Consider the following 18,056-nt stretch of genomic DNA (forward strand, 5'->3'; position numbering starts at 1 on the left):
GTGTTGGGGGGGGGTCCTGTAAGGACAGCATTTCAGACAACTGCAGGATGATGTGTGGGGTGGTGGTGGCTGTGCTGTCCTGTAGGGCCTTGGAGTTTCAGCCTAGAGGATATGGATAACCACTGAATAGTGTTAATAGGAAAGAGACTTAGTAGAGTGTGAAGAGGGCAGGGGAAGAACAGAGGCAGGGAATTATCACCCTAATAGCAAAGAGGGGAACTAAAAGCCACTTATAGTGTGAACTGAAGGGAGACATTGGGTTCAAGGGATAATTTTGATGCTGAAATTTTGATGCAAGAAGGTGACTGGTTTGGGAGAGGAGGAGGAAGTTTTTACATGACTTGGCACCTGAACTGTGAGGATCTATTTAGCAAGCAAATGGAAAAGGAGCTAGTTCCCCGCTTCAGGTGATGACAGTGCAGGCTGAGAGAGTAGGTGAGACATTTTTCTTGCTTCTGCTTTTTGGATCCCCATGTCAGGAAGTCTCACTTTTACCTTATTTACTCCTCCTTGCAATAGTTTTTTCAATGTAGCTCTTCCTTGAAAAGAATCTAAAGGAAAGGCAGTGTGTACTCCTAGGCCTAACCCTTTGGCCATGGCAGCCTCAGCTCTCAGCATCTTTTCCTGGTAGGATCCTGCCTTATCTCATATCCAGGGCTAGTAATCCAAGACAAAGGAAAGAGGAAGCACTGGCACACATCATCTACTTTTCTGGACCTTTTGCAGGAAGCTGATACCTTCCTATAGATGACTTTAATACATGATTCTATTAAACTGGTTGGTGGTCTCAGGTCCAGGCCAAGATACTAGCCCACTTGCTGCTGTACTATTTGGTGCTCATTCAGAACTACTTTAGGCTGTATCATTTGTGGGAACAGGAAGGGAGAATGAGTGTGTAGCCACTGGGCCAAAAGCTACCATTATATAGGATGGTTGTTTCTATAGTTTTCTACCATTCACATAATTACCAGACTCCAAAGGCTGCTATAAGATAATTTATTACAGACTAGCCTATAATTTCCTGTAACAATGGCACATACAATAATTAAAAACAGCAAAGATGCTTGGTTTCTTGTTTCACATATTGGCCAGTACAGCTGTGGACAATGCTGAATCCTCAGGAAGTTCAGGAGGTTGCTATTGAGGAAATCCAAGAGGATCATGTCACATCTCTGAGAAAGGGCCTGGGAAGTCCATCTGACCCTCTGCAAGAATTTGTCTGACCTCCCATGGAATGTTGAGGCCCTCTCCATCCAGTCTGTACAGAGGGATCAGAGTCCATGCTCCTTCTGTAGGGTTGAACATCTATGAGGGGACCAGCAGCTGACCCTGATGACAGGGAGAAAGGCCAAAGACTAGAACTTTCTGCAAGAAGGAAGGCAGTCAGAAGACACAGCCATAGATAAGGACAACCCTCTCTAGTTTCCACAAGTTTTGGCTTTATTCCGGGTCTACCGAGAAGAAAACCCTTCAGCTAGCCCTCAGGTATATACACAAGAGAACAACCTCCTGTGTCTTCAGGATCACTCCCCTGCCTATAAAGGTGAGGTAGGGGACTCTGGGCATATGGCCCCTGATATGTGAGTTCCAAACAAATAGTCTGCTCAGGGCTCTGAAGCACCATGTGAACTTGTTTCTATTCATGACAGATAAAATCTGAGGGAAGAGATTAGCACAGCTCATTTCCAGAAAGTATCTTGTTCATTTTCAAAGCCTTGTTCTCATTGGAGCCATACAAAACCAGTAGATTCTGCTCAAAAGACATTAAATTCTATTCTGTGTGCTCTTTCCCTTCCCATTCTCCAATATAAATCACACAGCTCAGCAATATCTATAGGCTCCACTGACTATCTAGCCAGCCAGGAACAAACTCCAGGTCCTCTAAACTTGTTCTTCTAATACTTGGAATGTGAGTATCTAACTGGATAAGGTGTGGTTTGGAGAAGTATAAACATGGGAAGTGGAGCAGAGGGGTATCTACCAAGAATGACTGACACTTTCTGAAATGTCTGTCCCTCTCTCTTTGTGGAAAATTTCTAAAGGCAGTAGCTCCCACAGTCCAGCTCCTAGTACCACAAACTGGCTACTCAGGAATTCATGAAGCTTTTTGTAAAAAGTCATACTCTCAATGTCCCCCAAATTTCCTTAAATATACTTAACCAAAGAGATCAGCCTCTTTACTACAAGGACCCCAGGCTGGATATACAGCTAGCCCCCACTGGCTGATTTGTGCAATAGGTGCTGCCTGGTGGACACATATACCAAGAGGGTTCAGCTGCCTTCTTCCATGGAACGGGACTCTGATTTGAGTTTCACAAACTCTCGGGCCACCTCGTCATTGCTCCTCTGAGACAGAATCCGGAGAATGGTCATGCCTGTCTCATCCATGTGGATCTTCCGGCCCAACGGGCACCAGCAGGCACAGCTGCCCTTGGCTGCCACATCCCTCAGAGGCATCACAGCCAGCCCTAGCACGCGATCCTCCCGGGCAAAGCAGTAATCCTTCACACATATCTGCAACTCATAGGCCTCTGGACCCTCTTCATTTCCCAGGAGGCTGTGAGTACAGGGTAGAAGGCAGGAGGCCAGAGCTGAGAGTCTTCAGCTGAACTCATCCCAGTTTGTCATCCAGTCCATCCCTCCTCTCCCCACCTCTGCAGTCTTACCCCCCAGGGAACCCCCATACTAGACTTCTGCAGGTTTCCCATCCCACAACTTACAAGTGAAATGTCTCATTATACTTGGGGGCCCAGTTGTTGCTCTTGGATTTGGTTGTGAATTTCCTCCTCTTATCACTTTGGTGTGGGCCAACCATGGTCACTTCCACAAAAGGCCGGAACATACCTGCTGTCTGCCACTTGAGATCACTGGCAGCCACCACTGCCCAAACAAGGGAAACCTGTGAGTGATCCCACCAAGTATTCCCAGTTCTTAAGCCCCAGGTGACATTCCCCTTGGAGGAAAGCTGAGGTGCAAGGCTGGGATGGGCAGCCTCTGCCTTCAACTGATGAGTGAAATTACTGGCAAGAAAAGTCAGACTTATAAGTTTACACTGCTCACCTTTCACTGTAACCTTGTGCTCCCCAGTACCAGGGTGTGTAAATAAGTCCACCTGAATAGAGACTTCTCCCACAGGATCTTCCACACCAGATGCTGAGGAACAGACAGATGGATAATTGCCCATCGGAGAACTCTAAGTCTGTAGGACCAATTATTCCAGGCAACCCTGAGGGTTTAGGGGTCTACTACCCTATACCCTAAAGCAAGAAACAATCACCCACAGTAGCCATGGGAAAATAAGCAATGGGAGAAGGGAAAGAAAGGAGATAAAGAATTAGGAGATAAAGAATTATAATTATACATTATAACACAAGTTAAGATGACAGCATCTTAGGAGAAAAACTTTATTAAAAAAATGTACTAGGGATATCTCAGGATCCCCAAACCTCTATCTCCTAGGCTGAAGAATTTTTCATTAAAAAATGTTGGGGAGGACAGTGCCATCACCCTACATTTACCCCTGTGTGTGTAAACTATGTCCACCCTATAGTGTCTCTTAATAGAACATTATGGGTCCCTTTTAGACAAAAGTAGCAACCTCCTACTTATCCCCAGGGTTTCTGGAGGCCCCTACTTGGGAGGGTGCCCTCACTGAAAAGACTTTGTCTTACTTAAATCTAGGCCCCTTCACAGAACAACTCTTTATAGTCTCAATCTGAGAAGTCAATGTGAAGGTTCCTCTTAGTAGAGGCCCCACCCTATTTTGAGAAAACAACACTACTCTGCACCTCAGATAAATCCCTTCTTTGTCCTGAGGTGGAGAGGTGAGAAAATTCTGATTACAGGATGGGAGTTAATAAGAGAACCCCTTCCTGGGCTATATGAATACATCGCTCATCTCCAAGACTTAAGATAGAGCTTCTCAAGTCTTGAGAAGCTCAACACCTGGTTCAGCTTCCCCAGCATAAGCAGCTCATAGGAGGTCAGTGTTATCTCATGTTAGATTCATATCTTCAAGATGTATAACATACCCTTTTCCGGCCGAATGTCCTCATTAGCAGTAAACCTAATACCTTTCCCATCATATACTGAGTGAAGACAGGCAAGTCAAAAGGTTGTAGCAGCAATAGGACAGAAAAAGAAGAATTGTTAGAGGCTAAAGGAGTTATGGCATTCAAAGCAGCACTACAAATACTGTGGGGAGCAAAAAAGATGGAGTAGGGTGGAAAAAGAAGTCCAAGAGCTGGGTTCCGTGTCCCAGTGTTTCACATTAGACTTCTCTGGATGGAGATCAACTGAATCATGGGCAGAAGCAGTTGTAAAATATAGAGAGAAGGTATATAAGACCAGCAGGGTAAGAGGTTGTAGGCTCTAATTTCCTAGGCCTTTAAACGACAAAGAAATGGGTAGAAAACATACATATATACTTGTTCTCCCTGTAGGTGTATCCCCTGCCACCTCCTCTGTGCCTCTTCTAGTTTCCTCGGTTTTTAATCTAGATTACAGAACAATGGTTCTGAAAAATCTTTTTAGATAAATTCAAATCTTCGTGATATTACAGACCTTATATAGATAATCAGTTTTGTAAAATTTCTCCCTGAACCCTTTAGCCAGGCTGATCCCTGCTTCTCTTGCTCCTTTGACTAGAAATAAGAACAGACATGAGAAAAGATATAGTATTATAGGGTGTCCGTCCCCGCAAGACACGGTATGCTTCATGAGCTCAATAAACATGCACTGGCCAGGTGATGTCTGGGGAAAGAAATTTCAGGTCCATTTCCCAGGCCCCTATGATTCTCCTGCCTTGTATAAGTATGGATTAGGGTAAATACTGAAATCCCCTCCAGAAATCCTGAGATTCAGGTTTGAAAGTCCTCTGAAGAAGAAATCCCTAAGGGCTTGAAGATCCTGACTTCCCAGAAGCAGATAAGTAAGGGAGGAAAAGGTGGGGATGCAAAGCTCTTAGGCCCTTACTCTGGGCAGTCTGGGAGCGCACAAAGGTCTTGATGAGAGTGTCTGTAGTCTGTGTGTACAGAGATAGAGCATAGCGTAGCGACTGCAGATCTGGGCTCTTCTCCAGGAAGGTTTTCTTTAGTCCATTGCCTCCTGCGTGGAAGTATTGCTGAAAGATAAATGAGCACTTGATTCACCCTCTCACAGAGTGGCAGTTCCCCAGCTGTTCTCAGAGAAGCCAGGACAGTTTCTAAGATGAAGGTCCTCTTTGGGGTGTCTGGCAGGAGCAGTAGGGTAAAGCCACATTCCTGGAGGTAGTGTTTGACAGAAAGGTCTATCTGGTCAGGCACAGATATAGGAAAAATACATTTCAGGCAGGGAGAATAGCCAAAAGTGCTTTTATCCCTCTGAATTTAGGGAACTTGATACCTTGCCTAACTGCCTTGAATCACAGTACACATGGACCTGCCTTATTACCACCTTGCCAATCTTAAGTGTCTTGAATTTAGGAACATATCTGATTCTCTTTCTTTGTATCCTTTAATGCATAGGGCCACTTATTTGAATGTGGAGTGGTAAGAACCTGAGGGACACCTAGTCTGGCAGGGTGGAATGCTAAGGCCAGGTGTGTGTGGAGGTAAGACTATCTGGAAAGGGGGAGGTCTCCACCTTGATGGTGTCCAGGGCCAGGTCGAGGACAGCACACTGCTTTGGAGTGAGATTCCGTGTTTCTTCTCGTACCATATGGTCCTGGAACCCCAGAGAAAGCAGTAATAAAGGACAGCTCAAGGAGGTCATGAAAGTCTTGGCTCAACTGCCAGCCCATAGCTGTATGTTCCACTCCTCTCCTCCCCTTCCTCTTCAATCTCCAAAGCCCAGATAGCCTTCCTCCCATGGTACCCTCTCCCCAGCTTCAGGAGGACCCCACATCCCAAGAACCTTGAGTTTGGAAAGATGGCTCAGCTCCTTGGCAGCAGTGAAGATCAACTGGGTGCCCTGGGCAGAGAGGGGATCAGTCAAAAGCAGGGGACTCCAAACTCCATCAAAAAGTGGGAGTGGGAGACAGCAGGAGGAAGTGGGAGGGAGGTGTCCTTACTGTCTGGTCTGTGAGAGGTGGCAGAACAATCATTCTTTCCATTGTGTTCATCACCACCCGCCAGAGCTCCTTCAGGACACGCTTCAGTACTGTCTTCTCACACACAGTGGCAAAGAGTGTGAGGCTGCAGGTCCAGTCAACAAGTGAGGCCATGCTGAGGGTCCAGGAGTCCCCATCCCCAAGAGGCTCCTCTGTTTGATGGCCTCTGTTTTGCTTGTCCCCAAAGAACAGTCCTAAATGCTGTACTCACTTGCCATCCAGAAAGTCCATGAGAGGCCGCAACACACTATCTGCATCCTGAGCCACTGAAGCCCTGGAGTTGGGGGACGCATTTCCTGTGCCCCGAACCTGGCCCAGGATATCCGCCATTTGTCGAACACACTCATCGATCCGCACCTGGAAGCTACACATGTACCTACAGTGCAGTCCTCCCCTGCTCCCATACCTTGACCCTGGAGCAGCACCAGCTATTCGAGCTCATATGTCTATGCTCATAGCATAGCTTCAGCAGGGATAGTCAACAGGAGCAGAGGGAAGACCAACATACCTGCAGCTGGCTGAATGGGTATGGGCAGGGGCTCTGGGACTGGCCAGGGATCACACCTGGCTCCAAAAGCCATGTTTAGGATCACTGACCTGTTTCCAAACACCATGCTGAGCTCATCCAGAACTGTATTCAGTTTCACCTGCAGTTCCTTCAGACTGTCTGCAGCTTCAGGATCTAGCTGTATCCACAGAAAGTAGGTCTGGCTAGGCTCCTTCTCTTACCCTCTTCCCTTCTGAACCCTAATCCTCTCTCCTAGGACCTTACCCCAGTGCCTACTCTTCCCTCCTGGAACCTTTTCCCAATGCCTGCTCCTCCCTCCTAGGGCTATAACTCAATGCCTGTTCCTCCCTCCTCGCATCTTATCCCAATGCCTACTCCTTCCTAGAGCTTTACCTCAATGCCCTTCTCAGATCAAGCCAGCCCAGACCCCAAGCTAACCTCCTAACATATCCCTAATCAATAAATAGCATAGTCTGTGGCCAGAGAGTTCAGGAATAATGGGAAAGTACGGTGACCCCAAGCCCTAAGACCTACCTCCTTGCCTCCCATGGCTTCAAACATTTTCTCCAACTGGACCCTCAACTGCTGCATGTTGTTCATCAGGATGCAGGGCTTCGGGGACAGATAAAGCCATTGAATCTTGGCTCCTTTCAGCACAGGACCCACTAGGCTAGGGTCCCTCCCTTTAACATTGTTCCAAAGCCACAGGGACTTTACATATTACATGGGTCTCTCCCTAAGCACTAAGATTTGGAGCCAATACAGACAATTCTCCTTGAATGAATACTAGAAGCAAATGTTTTTTCCTTTAAGTTGGATGGTATACAGATATTCACAGTATTACCTTTTATAACTCCTTGAATGTCTTCAATTAAAAAAAGATCAAGCAAAGATCTAGCTTGGTAGAGGATAAAGCACCAAACTGAGGCTCAGAGGAACTCAGTCAAGTTCTTATTATCTTGTGGTATGGGTCTCAAGCAAAGCTTGGGAGGGACCCAGAAAACAAGAGCATCTGAGGATAACTTCAAAAGCCAGGAAGGAATCAAATGTCCTTCATTTCCTTTCTTTAAATGCCAAGGGCCTGACCTTACCAGTTTCTCTTTTGTGCAATAATCTGGGAAGTTCTTCGATAAGATGTCTGCATATTCCATCAGCACTTTCCCGATGGTCTGAGAAAAGAGGAGGAAAGAAGAGGAGTGGAAACCCTTTGTTCTCCCTGAAAGGATCTTGCCTGAGGTTGTATTTCTCATTCCAGAACAATAAGATCAGGGAAATAAAGGGGGAATCTCACACAAAGAGGCAAAATGTCCTCTCAACGGAAGAGTAACACTGAGACAGGTCTATCTTCCCCAGACACAAGCAAATGGCAATGGGCTAATGCTAGGTTTTACCTGAGGTCCTAGCAGAGAGGGGCTGAATAACGACAGAGAGTAGGTTGTACATACAGTGTTGGTAAGGGAAAGGGGGAGAGGGTCATGGTCACCTTAGCAAATCTCCTCATGTAGTGGGCAAGGATGTTGGGGTCTGGGCATTCCAGCTTCCGGATGATCTCAAAGCTCTGATTGAGCTGCGTGAAGATGTCCACCACAGAGCAGGAAAAGAGTGCATGCTCTGATGTCTGCTGGAACTAAGGAAGGCCATACACAGGGGTCACCATCCATAGCTGCTACCTTTTCTCAAGCTTATAGGGTCTGAAAGAGCTCTGGCCAGCAGGGGTGCCTTAGTGGCCCTCCATATCCCTCTTATGGACTCTAAAGGGCAGGGACAGCCAGCCTGGTGGAAGCCCAGGAACTTCTACCAATAACTAAATGCTGGGAGACCTGGCCTGGCCCTGGTGCAGCCTAGGCTTCCAACTTACCCCATCCTTCTTATCTCGTTCCAGGGCCCCACGCAGGAATTCAAGGGATACATCCTCATTCTCATCCAGCCACTGTAGCACAAACTGCTCAAACCACCTACAGCCAGAGCAGGAGAATGGAGGGTTGAAGCTAGTGGTTGGCATATGCTAAATGCCTGAGAGCTCCACCAGACTGGCAAGGCATGTTTTGACACTCTTCTTTTTCTACACTAGTGCCCAGAATGAGCAGTTCCAAGACTGGCCTGCTGAAATGAATTGAGGATACCAGCCCCATCCACTCAGGGGGCCCTCTTCCCTCCCTCTGTACTGCCCACATGACTTACACTGGGTAATCAGGCACCTGCCCCTGGAGGGCAGGCAGATCCTGCACATATTCATTGTGGAGCCACTTCACCTTGAAGTGCAGGTTCATGTAGTCGGCACTCTTACACAGCCGGTCTTTCTCATGCTCTAGTGAGGGAAGGGAGGCTGGATCAGGTCTGAGCAGCAAAGGCCATGGTTCCCAAACTTTTCCAAGGTAACAGATCCTGTCAGGTGGCTCTACCAGATGTCTCAGAAGACTTGTGATTCCCAACCTCCTTCTCATAGCCATCTCTCCAACCAGTGTTCTATTCAGCTACTCTCTAAGAAACGGCCCAAATCTTCTCTAGAAATAAGCAATTTCCAGATGAACCCTATAGTCTTCTTGTTCTAACTTTCAGAAGTGCACAGTGAGGTCACTGGCCTCTGGTGAAGAAGAGAAAGGGCTGTAGTTGCTAATGCTGATCATTGAGGACACAGCTCAGGACTGTAGAGGGACAATGGTTTTCCAGATTTTTAAAGAAAATATTAGTAGCTGAGCCATTCCTCCAGGCAGGCTTAAATGCAGAGATGTGAAGTTGTATATGGCATGAATGGGTTAATGACAACTACACAGATTCAGGGAAAACCAAAGTAGGAAGTACAGTCAGTTTGGAAACTATAGAAACACAGCCAGAAGCAAAGGCCATCATGCTGCAGAAAACAGACTATTATTATGGATTTGGAAGGTCATCTAGCTGAATCTCCAGAGACTTCTGGAAAATCTAGGATTCAGATCACTCAGCTGGGCTCAGAGTCCAGAGCACTGGCCAAGGTTCTCTTCATTCCCCACCCCCTAGAGAACTGAAGCATTAATTTCAATAATAAAAGCCAACTGTGTGGTGGCATAACATAATGGCAAAGGCAAGCAAATGGAGGAAATACTAAGCAACAGAGAAGAGGCTGGTGTCCTTGGGGACTATGTTGCTCAACTTTGGGATGCCACAGGTGATGTTCCTCCAAGTCAAGGCAGAACATCCAATCTGGGGCTGCTGGCTCTTGTAAATGAGTATAGCAGACACTTGGGGAGGAAATGGAAGCCTGGGATTCAGCTGCAAGAGACTTTTGTTCCCAGGTCTTTCATCTCTTGGTACTATAGGCAGCACCATTCCAACCTGAAGTTGCATTTGCTGTCTCTTCTATGAAGCAGTGAGCAGGAAAAGGAAAAGGTACAAGACTAGAGGCAAAGGGACAACAACCAAAAGTTCTTACCACCAGGAAAGAGGACTTTTCGAATACGAATGACAGTGGTTGCTTGTGACAGAGCAAAGACACCAATGAGCAACAAAGAGTGGAAAACTCAGGGACATAATAGAGACTCCTCTTCTCCACCCCAGTCCCTCTGTCCTTGAACCAGTTCTAAACCTAGAAACTTGAAAAGGCAGCACCAGTGGCCCCTTCCTCCATCCTGTAACAACTCACTGGAAGTGGGGGCAGGGCTGTTCCTAATTCTTCCTTCCAGCCACCTAAAAGTTACTATATTTACATATAATTCTTACTTTCTCTGTCAATCCATTATCTGTTCTCTGGATCCAGGTCCCAATTTCTATAATAAACATTAACTTCTGTGGTATAAACACTAACAGATGAGTGTTAAAACATGTTCAACATTCTAACAAGGTCCAAGGAAAAAGTTGCTTGAGGTTGCTGTTGCTGCTGGTGGTGGGGTTAATCTGCCAGAAGGGGTAATCTTGTTTGCATAACCTTCTTGCCCTGACTTCTGCTGTGCTCCTTCCATTTTTCATCCTTAGAAAGTTTTTTCAACCTTATGATTTTAACTATATAGTCTGATGATATATCCCCAAATCTCTCTTTGGTTCTGATAATTTTTAGGAAAGGTTTTGATGCAACGTTTCATTGTGCATAATCTAACTTTAGTTTCCATCTCTCACTATCTTAACATCACCAGGTGAACTTGAACACAGTATACCAATCAATCTTACCCTCTTGTCCAATGCTGAGTATTATCCTAAATTCTTTCTTCTTCCTCTATACTCACATCCAGTTAAATCACCAACCCCTGATGATTTTACCTCCAAAATGTCTCCATTTCCTTCAAGTCATACTATTACCTGCCTAGGTCTCATCACCACCACCTGGATTACTACGACAGCCTCATTCCCCTTCAGGTTACTCTCCATAGTGTAGCCATAGTGAGTGGCCTTTCCATGATAAATCTTATCATGTCAATCCCTTGTTTAACATGCCAGTGGTTCCCATCTGCCTCAGGATGAAGTCCAGAAGCCTAAACATGGCTTACAACCTCTTATGATTTAATTCTGTCGTATCTCTCCATCCTCATCTCTCACTGATCTGTCTACTCTCCGAAATGCTAATCAAACTGAACTACTATTTCCATAAATTTATCAAATTGCATTCTTAAAGTACATTTACTCGATTATATATAAATTATACGCCAATAAAGTCTATTTAGAAAATACTTGGTAAAGGAAAGCATCTTAAGTTGTTGTTTCACAATCATCATCAATGCTGTCCTTTTATTATCCAGGTGTCTCTCCTTCATTTGCCATCCATATTCTAGGAATCACTAGGTCTAGCAATCACTTCTTTTAATGTCTACTGAAGGCCATTTTTCCCTTTCCATTCCTCTGCTCTAATACCAGGGCCAGCCCTTCATCCCTAAATTGTTACAATAGCCCTTCACTATCTATGTTCTCTGCTTCCACCTCTCCCTGTTCCAGCTGCTCTGTTTTACAGGAGTAAAATCTTGTTAAAATTCTACTTTGTGTGGGGTGGCTCATGCTGTAATCCTAGGAACTTGGGAGGCTGTGGTAAGAAGAACACAGTTTGAAGTCAGCCTCATTAACTTAGTGAGAAACTGTCTCAAAATAAAAAATAAAAATAGTTGGGGGTGTGGTTCAGTGGTATAGAGCACCCGGTTTCAATCCTCAGTACTGCAAAAAGAAAAAAAAATTCTGTTCACTGATCTTTGCCTATAATGGTTTCTTATTGTTTTTAATTTTAATATTTTTTCAGTTGTAGATGCACACAATGCCTTTATTTTTGATTCGTTTATTTTTGTATGGTGCTGAGGATTGAACCCAGTGACTTTCATGTGTAAGGCAAGCATTCAACCACTGAGATATACCTCCAGCCCCCTCTTATTGTTTTTAATGGCTTATTTAGTGCTAAGTGCCAGGCAATATGCTCACTATATCCTATATACCTCAGTTGTTTCATCAGCTCAATGAAATCCATGCCATCATCACTCCCATTTTGCAGATCAGAAAAGGGGAGCTCACAGAAATTAAGCAGCTCTGTCCAAGGTCACACTGCTAAATAAGTAGTGTGAGACTTGAAACCAATACAGTTGTTCATTCTCTTAAAGCAGTTTTTAACTTCTTTTGTGGTTTATTTTGTTTGTTTTTTATAGTACCAGGGATTGAACGCAGGACTTCATACATGCTAGGTAAGTACTCTACCACTGAGTTACCTACCCAGCCCTTTTTAAAATTTTTAATTTGAGATACAGTCTCACTAAATTCCCCAGGCTGCCCTCAAACTTTGTTATCCTCTTGCCTCAGGTGCCCAAGTTGCTGGGATTACAGGCATGCCCCACAGTGCCTAGCTGGTGCTTGTTTTAAACATTAGCAGAACTCCCTTTGAAAAGATATCTCACCTAGAACCCTATATATGATTGATAAAAGAAAGTTGATTGCTGGCACCAGGAAAATGCTTAGAGCCCATCCCCTGAGTTTCCCCTTTTAAATTAACTTAGCTCTTCAGATATTTTGGTCTGAAAAACTCTTCTCCATCATGCACTACCCCTTACTTATGGAAATGATTTATTTTTCATGGTTATTTATGTTTTCCCCCAAACCCACTGGAGCTCGAGTTCTTCAAGAACTGGAAACAAATGCATCAAGTTTGGTGAATGTTGCCTGAAAGAGGACTGGTGACCTTCTCGCTAGACTGAGAGGTGAATGTGCTATAGCCTTGGAACAGACCCAGTGTGGGCAGGATGCAAAGATCTTTCTTTCAACCTCAAAATTAATTGCTTCTAAACCTCATTAAGTTTTGAGAGTATGAGTGTTAGCCATTTCCTCTGCAATCCACCCAAATAACAGATCCAGACTCTACTATGTGCTTGCCCCAGGTCCTCCTCCTCCTAGATCTACTTTAGGAAGCTAGACTAACCTATACAGACAGACAGGAAAGACAGCTAAATAGATGAGCACAGATGGGTACAGGTGGGAAGATGACACAGGTAGGAAATGGTATCTTTGTGGACCAAGGTGGGAATTGAAAAAAAGAATAAGCTAAATGAATGAGATGAATAATAACATCTGTGGCCCTGCTCTATAGGAGTAATAAGGAAAGAACTGGCTTTTTCACATTAATCCAGCGCAGCTTTCTAGGAAAGTCAGGGCAGTCAGTGCCCAGTATGAGAAAATAACAGCATCTAGCTATGTATTTAAAGTTCTCTGATTGTTTAAAATGGTAAGGATAAGTTTCACAAGACCATTCTCTTGGAAGTAACTTGCCTAGTTGGATAAGGAAAAGGTTTGCTTGGGAAGAGGAGTCCACCTTTCTGGGAATGCCCACCATGGGATGAGTTGATCTCAGTGTATCCTACACCTACAGGACCCCCTATTATGTTTCCACACAGAGCCATTTCCATTATTTCCTTTGGCTTTAGCTCTGCCCACCCAAAGTCTCCTAAGGTCCACCTCCTACCATGGCTAGAATCCCTCTAGTCTCATTGCACCATTTACCCAGAACTTATAGTTGCCCAGGAGAGGAATGGACAGCTTACAAGGTGCTTGGGCTAGGAGCCTGAAACCCACTGACTTGGGCAGACCCTTACCCTCTAATGCGTATTTCATGTCTTGGGCAAACAGATGCCACATCACTTCTGCGCTGACTTTTCCCACATTCAATTCCTGAGGAAACCTGAATAACAGAAGAAACTACAATCAGAGAACAGGGCAAGAGTTATTTGATGTGATTAATTCCAAGATGCCTACTACTTGGGAGTTCATACTGAAGAGAGGAGAAGCCAAGGGAACGGAGCTAGTTTCATATGGAGAAAAGGAATCCAGGGACTGATAAGACAAGTAAGGGCAAAGGGGATCCCCTGAGGCAAGTAGGGTCCAGGGGAGAAAATGCCCCAAAAGAAAGGAATTGAGACCCAAAGGAGGGTTGAGGGTGAAGGCAGGTCTAAGCTAAATAAGGTGGAGGAGAAAAGGCAAGGGGGTGGGCTCTATGAAGTCCCACTTTAATCACAATGGACAGAAACATACACACATGGTCTCTGGATCCCCTAGGGCTCCCAGTAGCCTCTCACTCCAGGGAGGCTGGCTCAGTCTGGGCAGAGCCCCCCATTTATGTTTCCACACCTGTCTCCAGAAACAGTTACCCAGACAGATACAAGGGACAGAGGGACAGACTGACGGACAGGAGGAAGAGATGGCACTGTAAACATACAGAGATAGGAAAGAAAGAAGCTGTTAGACAGATGGACAGAGCAATAACCAACCAGACAGGGTCATGTAGGGTAATACTCACTGGTTCAGAACAGGTGTATAGGAATTTTTATCTTCCTCTATGATTGACACAATGAGTGTGATGAGTTTGGGCCAAAAATCCAGGTTCCGAATGCTGGGACCTTGTTCCTCTAGAGGTAGCTCCTGCTTCTTGTTCCAGAGTAGACAGTGAGAGACAAAAGAATTGGAGAGTATCTTAAATCTTTCTCTTTTTATTCCCCATCCCATGCCCCTTCCTCTAGATCAGGGACCCTTCCTTGAGCCTGTGTTCCATAAGACTGTCTCTGTTCCATGAAAGGAGTGACTACTAGGAGGCCCTTTTTCTCTTGAAAAGGTCACTTCCCAGGCCCAGGGTACTGCTCTGACAAGCTTGGTCAGTCCAGAAGACATGAAGGTCCCTTCCTTCTCCTTCTCATTTGCTCCAGTAGATGACTCCCTGGATGAAGTGAGCTCCTCTCTAGTTTCCCTAAGTAGGTATAGTTCTGCAGACACCCTCTTCTAGTGGTATCCCTTCTCTGAGCACCCACTCCCCACCCTGCCACACACACATATCTCAGCTCTGAGAAGCTCCTTCTAATTCTATGTGAACTACTAGCCAGACCTTGTATGCTTTTTGGCCTAACTTTCAGGAGGGTAGTCTTCTATTGACCCACTAAAGGTCATTGGGGAGAAGACTTGCATCTAAGAAGCTAACTGCCTAGCTGGATAAGAAAAAAGTTTGCTTGAAAAGAGACAAGGGAAGAGTGGATCTCAGGAAAAGAGGGGCCACTTCACATTCAGACCCCAGAAGGGACAAGTAGGAGTTTCTATAGACATATTGGAGTGGATGTTATTTCTCACTGGGACAAAGGCAAAGGTGAAGCTGCCCAGAATGGCAAGAATAGGGCTTTTATGTGATGTCATGTTACTGCAAAGTCTCTAACAGTCCTTAATAAACCTGGATCACTAAGAAGTTACCAGAAACCAAGACAGAATCTAAATCCTATTGATTCTACCTCATTAAAATCACTTATATACATTTCTTCCTTTTACTTTTTCTGAAACAATCCTGGCTGGCTCTTATCATTCAAGGATCTCCTGACTGGTCTTTAAACTTTACTCCAATACCTCCTCTAGGTATTTAGTGATCTTACTATAAGGGACATCTCAGTATTATACCTCTGCTTAAAGTCTTTTAAAGGCCTTCGATTACGTTTAAACTCCTTAGCTTGACACAAATATTCTTCAGAATATGACCTCTCTCAACCTCATGTCTCATCACTTCTCTTTCCTGTTGAAGCCAGCACCACACCATGATCACTATGTCCTTATTACGGTACCAGACACTCTAAGAACTTTACACATTATTATCTTGTTTGATTCTCAGAACTAACTCCATTGAGTAGAATTATTTTCACCTTCATTTTCAGATGATGAAACTGGGGGACAGCAAGGTTTTATGACTTGCTCAAGGTCATATAACTGTAAATAGCAGAACCAAGATTCCCACATAGCTGAATTCCAAAGCCTGATGCTGTAACTATCCTAAATAAATTGCTTTTATTTTCTTAAATTAGCATACTCATGTACAATTTTGTGCTACCAAACATTCTATTTTCTTCACATGGTATCCTCTCCTCATTCCTTCCAGACCCTTTTTGAAGCTAAGTCTTACTCCTTCCTTAAAACCCAGGTTGAACTTTACTTCTGTGAAATGTTCCCTGACACCCCTAGTCTGGTTAAGATACTACTCCTCTGGGGTCCCAGAGCACTTTCTGTGAAACTCTAGTACAGACCTATCAGAGAACTACAACTACAATAAAATATAATAAAAATAAAAAGAACAATAAATGTAGCAATTTGCTTCCATCTCCAGTAAACAATAAACTCCCCTAAGGCAGAGATGTGTCTTACTCAACTTTACATCTCTAATTGCCTGTTTGTTAAATGAATGGATTGATGATTGAACCAATGACTGAAGGTCAGTAATGGAAATATTAACAATATCAAAGTTTTTCCCCAGTGTAAATATTGAACAATAAGAAAATTAGAATGAGAAAAAGAAAAAGGCAGATAGCAAAATAAAAAAGACTAAAGCAAGTATTTGTATAATTTTCAGGCCCTCTTCAAAGTCTACAGTTTATTCTCAGGCTGGAGCACAGGGACCAAATATTCAAATCAATATCTGCATAGTTGAAAGATCAAAAGTGATGATGGTGTTCCCCCCACCACAAGAGAGAATTCATAGATGGTTAACAGAGGAACCCAGAATATAGCAAGCAAAACAAGGACCCCAGAAAAACCTCCCATAGCTGTCAGAACCAATTTTTATAAACCTTAAAAGAAGGAAGATTTAAATATATGACTGCTGCAAAAAGCACATTTGGGAATGAGAGGAAGCAGCAAGATCTTAGTCTTTACTAAGGTTCTCCTAGGAAGCATTCAAAATAGAATTAAAGGATAAATGCTCAATAAATTTAGATCAATAGAGTCCTATTATTTGGTCCTATTACCTTTCAAAGTCTATCTCAAATGCCCCTTGTTTTATGTAGCTTTCCCTCATATCTGATCAAGAGTGACTTCCTCCTTGGAATCCTTTCATCCTTATCTCTTTAAAAGAGACCCTTCTATCAGACTACTTTGATTACAGTTACATATATGCTCATAAGACTGAACTTACTAAAGGAGTACTGTGCTTTCCTCAGACCTGGCCTAGGACAGACAAACAACAAATTATTTGTTAAACTGAAGGAAAGCTATTCTGTACGGCTATCAAGATATTACTAAGACAGAAACGGTAACTGAGTAATTGGATCTAGAAGGAAGTCTAGGTTTTTAAATGGGGGCCAAGGGGTCTGGGGAAATATATGTAAAATTTGAAGGATCTAGAAATAGATAGTGTCATCAGGCACTGATTTAGGATGCCAGCCTAAAACAGGTGAAACAGCACAGCCTCACAGAAGGAGCAGGTTGGCCTTGAGAATTAGATGGTGAATTATACCACAGAAGACATTGCAGACAAAAGTGACCAGAGAGAAAAGTTAGACTTTCATGAGCCAGGAGTGTAGAGGGACAGCAACAGATCTCAGGGGAAGGCAGCACAGACCTTATAGTGATCACTATGAGTCAGAACAAAATTAACCTTCAGCAAGAAAAAATGACCACAACAAACTGAGAATTCCACTACTGAACACCTTAACTGTGCTTAAATATAGATTCACTTTCTTCAGCACGAAAGTAAAACTTATTGCTATTTCTGTTCAACTCAGGTGTCACATTTTGTCCAAGAGTCCCTGCTAATCCACAAATGTCTCACATGGTTTAGATATTTCATAATCTATAACTCATTTACCCTGATCACATCAAGGACTTTGTCCTGAGCTCCTTCCACTATGCTTCTTGAAAAAAAAAAAAATCTCAGGCTCCAAAGAGTTATAGTCAGCTGGCCCCACTTAACCCCAAATTTCTTACCAGCTGGTACTGGCGGTTGTATAAGTCATGGCAGTTGTTGAAGATATACTCATATGTGGAGTTCAAACAGGCCTTCACACAATCCTTTACCACCTGGCTGGCTCTTGGAGGGCTCTGCAGTTCTTGTACCTGTTGATTGATAGAAGAAATACAGGCTCAGGGTCGTGCTCACCTATGTATGATATCCTCCCCAACATTCCCCAAACCCACTACAGAGTCTTCCATTCATTTCTGTGTTCCTAGACCTTGCTCTGTGATGAAATTGCCAGGAAAACTGATGGGGAGAATTTACAACTCATCCTTGTT

The 18,056-nt window shown here is 44.1% G+C and overlaps 1 protein-coding gene across 8 annotated transcripts in view; it reads right to left on the reverse strand.

Moving 5' to 3' along the window:
• Positions 1-979: 979 nt before the first annotated feature.
• The window catches only part of UNC13B (unc-13 homolog B), a 215,255-nt gene continuing 198,178 nt past the window's right edge, over positions 980-18,056 (reverse strand). For 3 of the 8 annotated variants that reach the window (XM_081279833.1, XM_081279826.1, XM_081279831.1), the window contains 17 exons: positions 17,751-17,879; positions 14,323-14,450; positions 13,622-13,707; positions 8,778-8,904; positions 8,455-8,551; positions 8,080-8,223; positions 7,688-7,765; positions 7,131-7,208; positions 6,686-6,774; positions 6,300-6,452; positions 6,050-6,173; positions 5,893-5,949; positions 5,623-5,703; positions 4,975-5,122; positions 3,061-3,153; positions 2,721-2,880; positions 980-2,557 (listed from right to left, as the gene is read on the reverse strand). In XM_081279833.1, the coding sequence (XP_081135959.1) occupies positions 2,272-2,557; positions 2,721-2,880; positions 3,061-3,153; positions 4,975-5,122; positions 5,623-5,703; positions 5,893-5,949; positions 6,050-6,173; positions 6,300-6,452; positions 6,686-6,774; positions 7,131-7,208; positions 7,688-7,765; positions 8,080-8,223; positions 8,455-8,551; positions 8,778-8,904; positions 13,622-13,707; positions 14,323-14,450; positions 17,751-17,879 (2,058 nt within the window). In that variant the 3' untranslated portion in view covers positions 980-2,271. The other 5 variants (XM_081279830.1, XM_081279829.1, XM_081279834.1 and 2 more) reach the window with 3 other exon arrangements.

This window comes from Spermophilus citellus, assembly GCF_964194105.1.
Source record: "Spermophilus citellus genome assembly, chromosome: 2".
Taxonomy (NCBI): domain Eukaryota; kingdom Metazoa; phylum Chordata; class Mammalia; order Rodentia; family Sciuridae; genus Spermophilus; species Spermophilus citellus.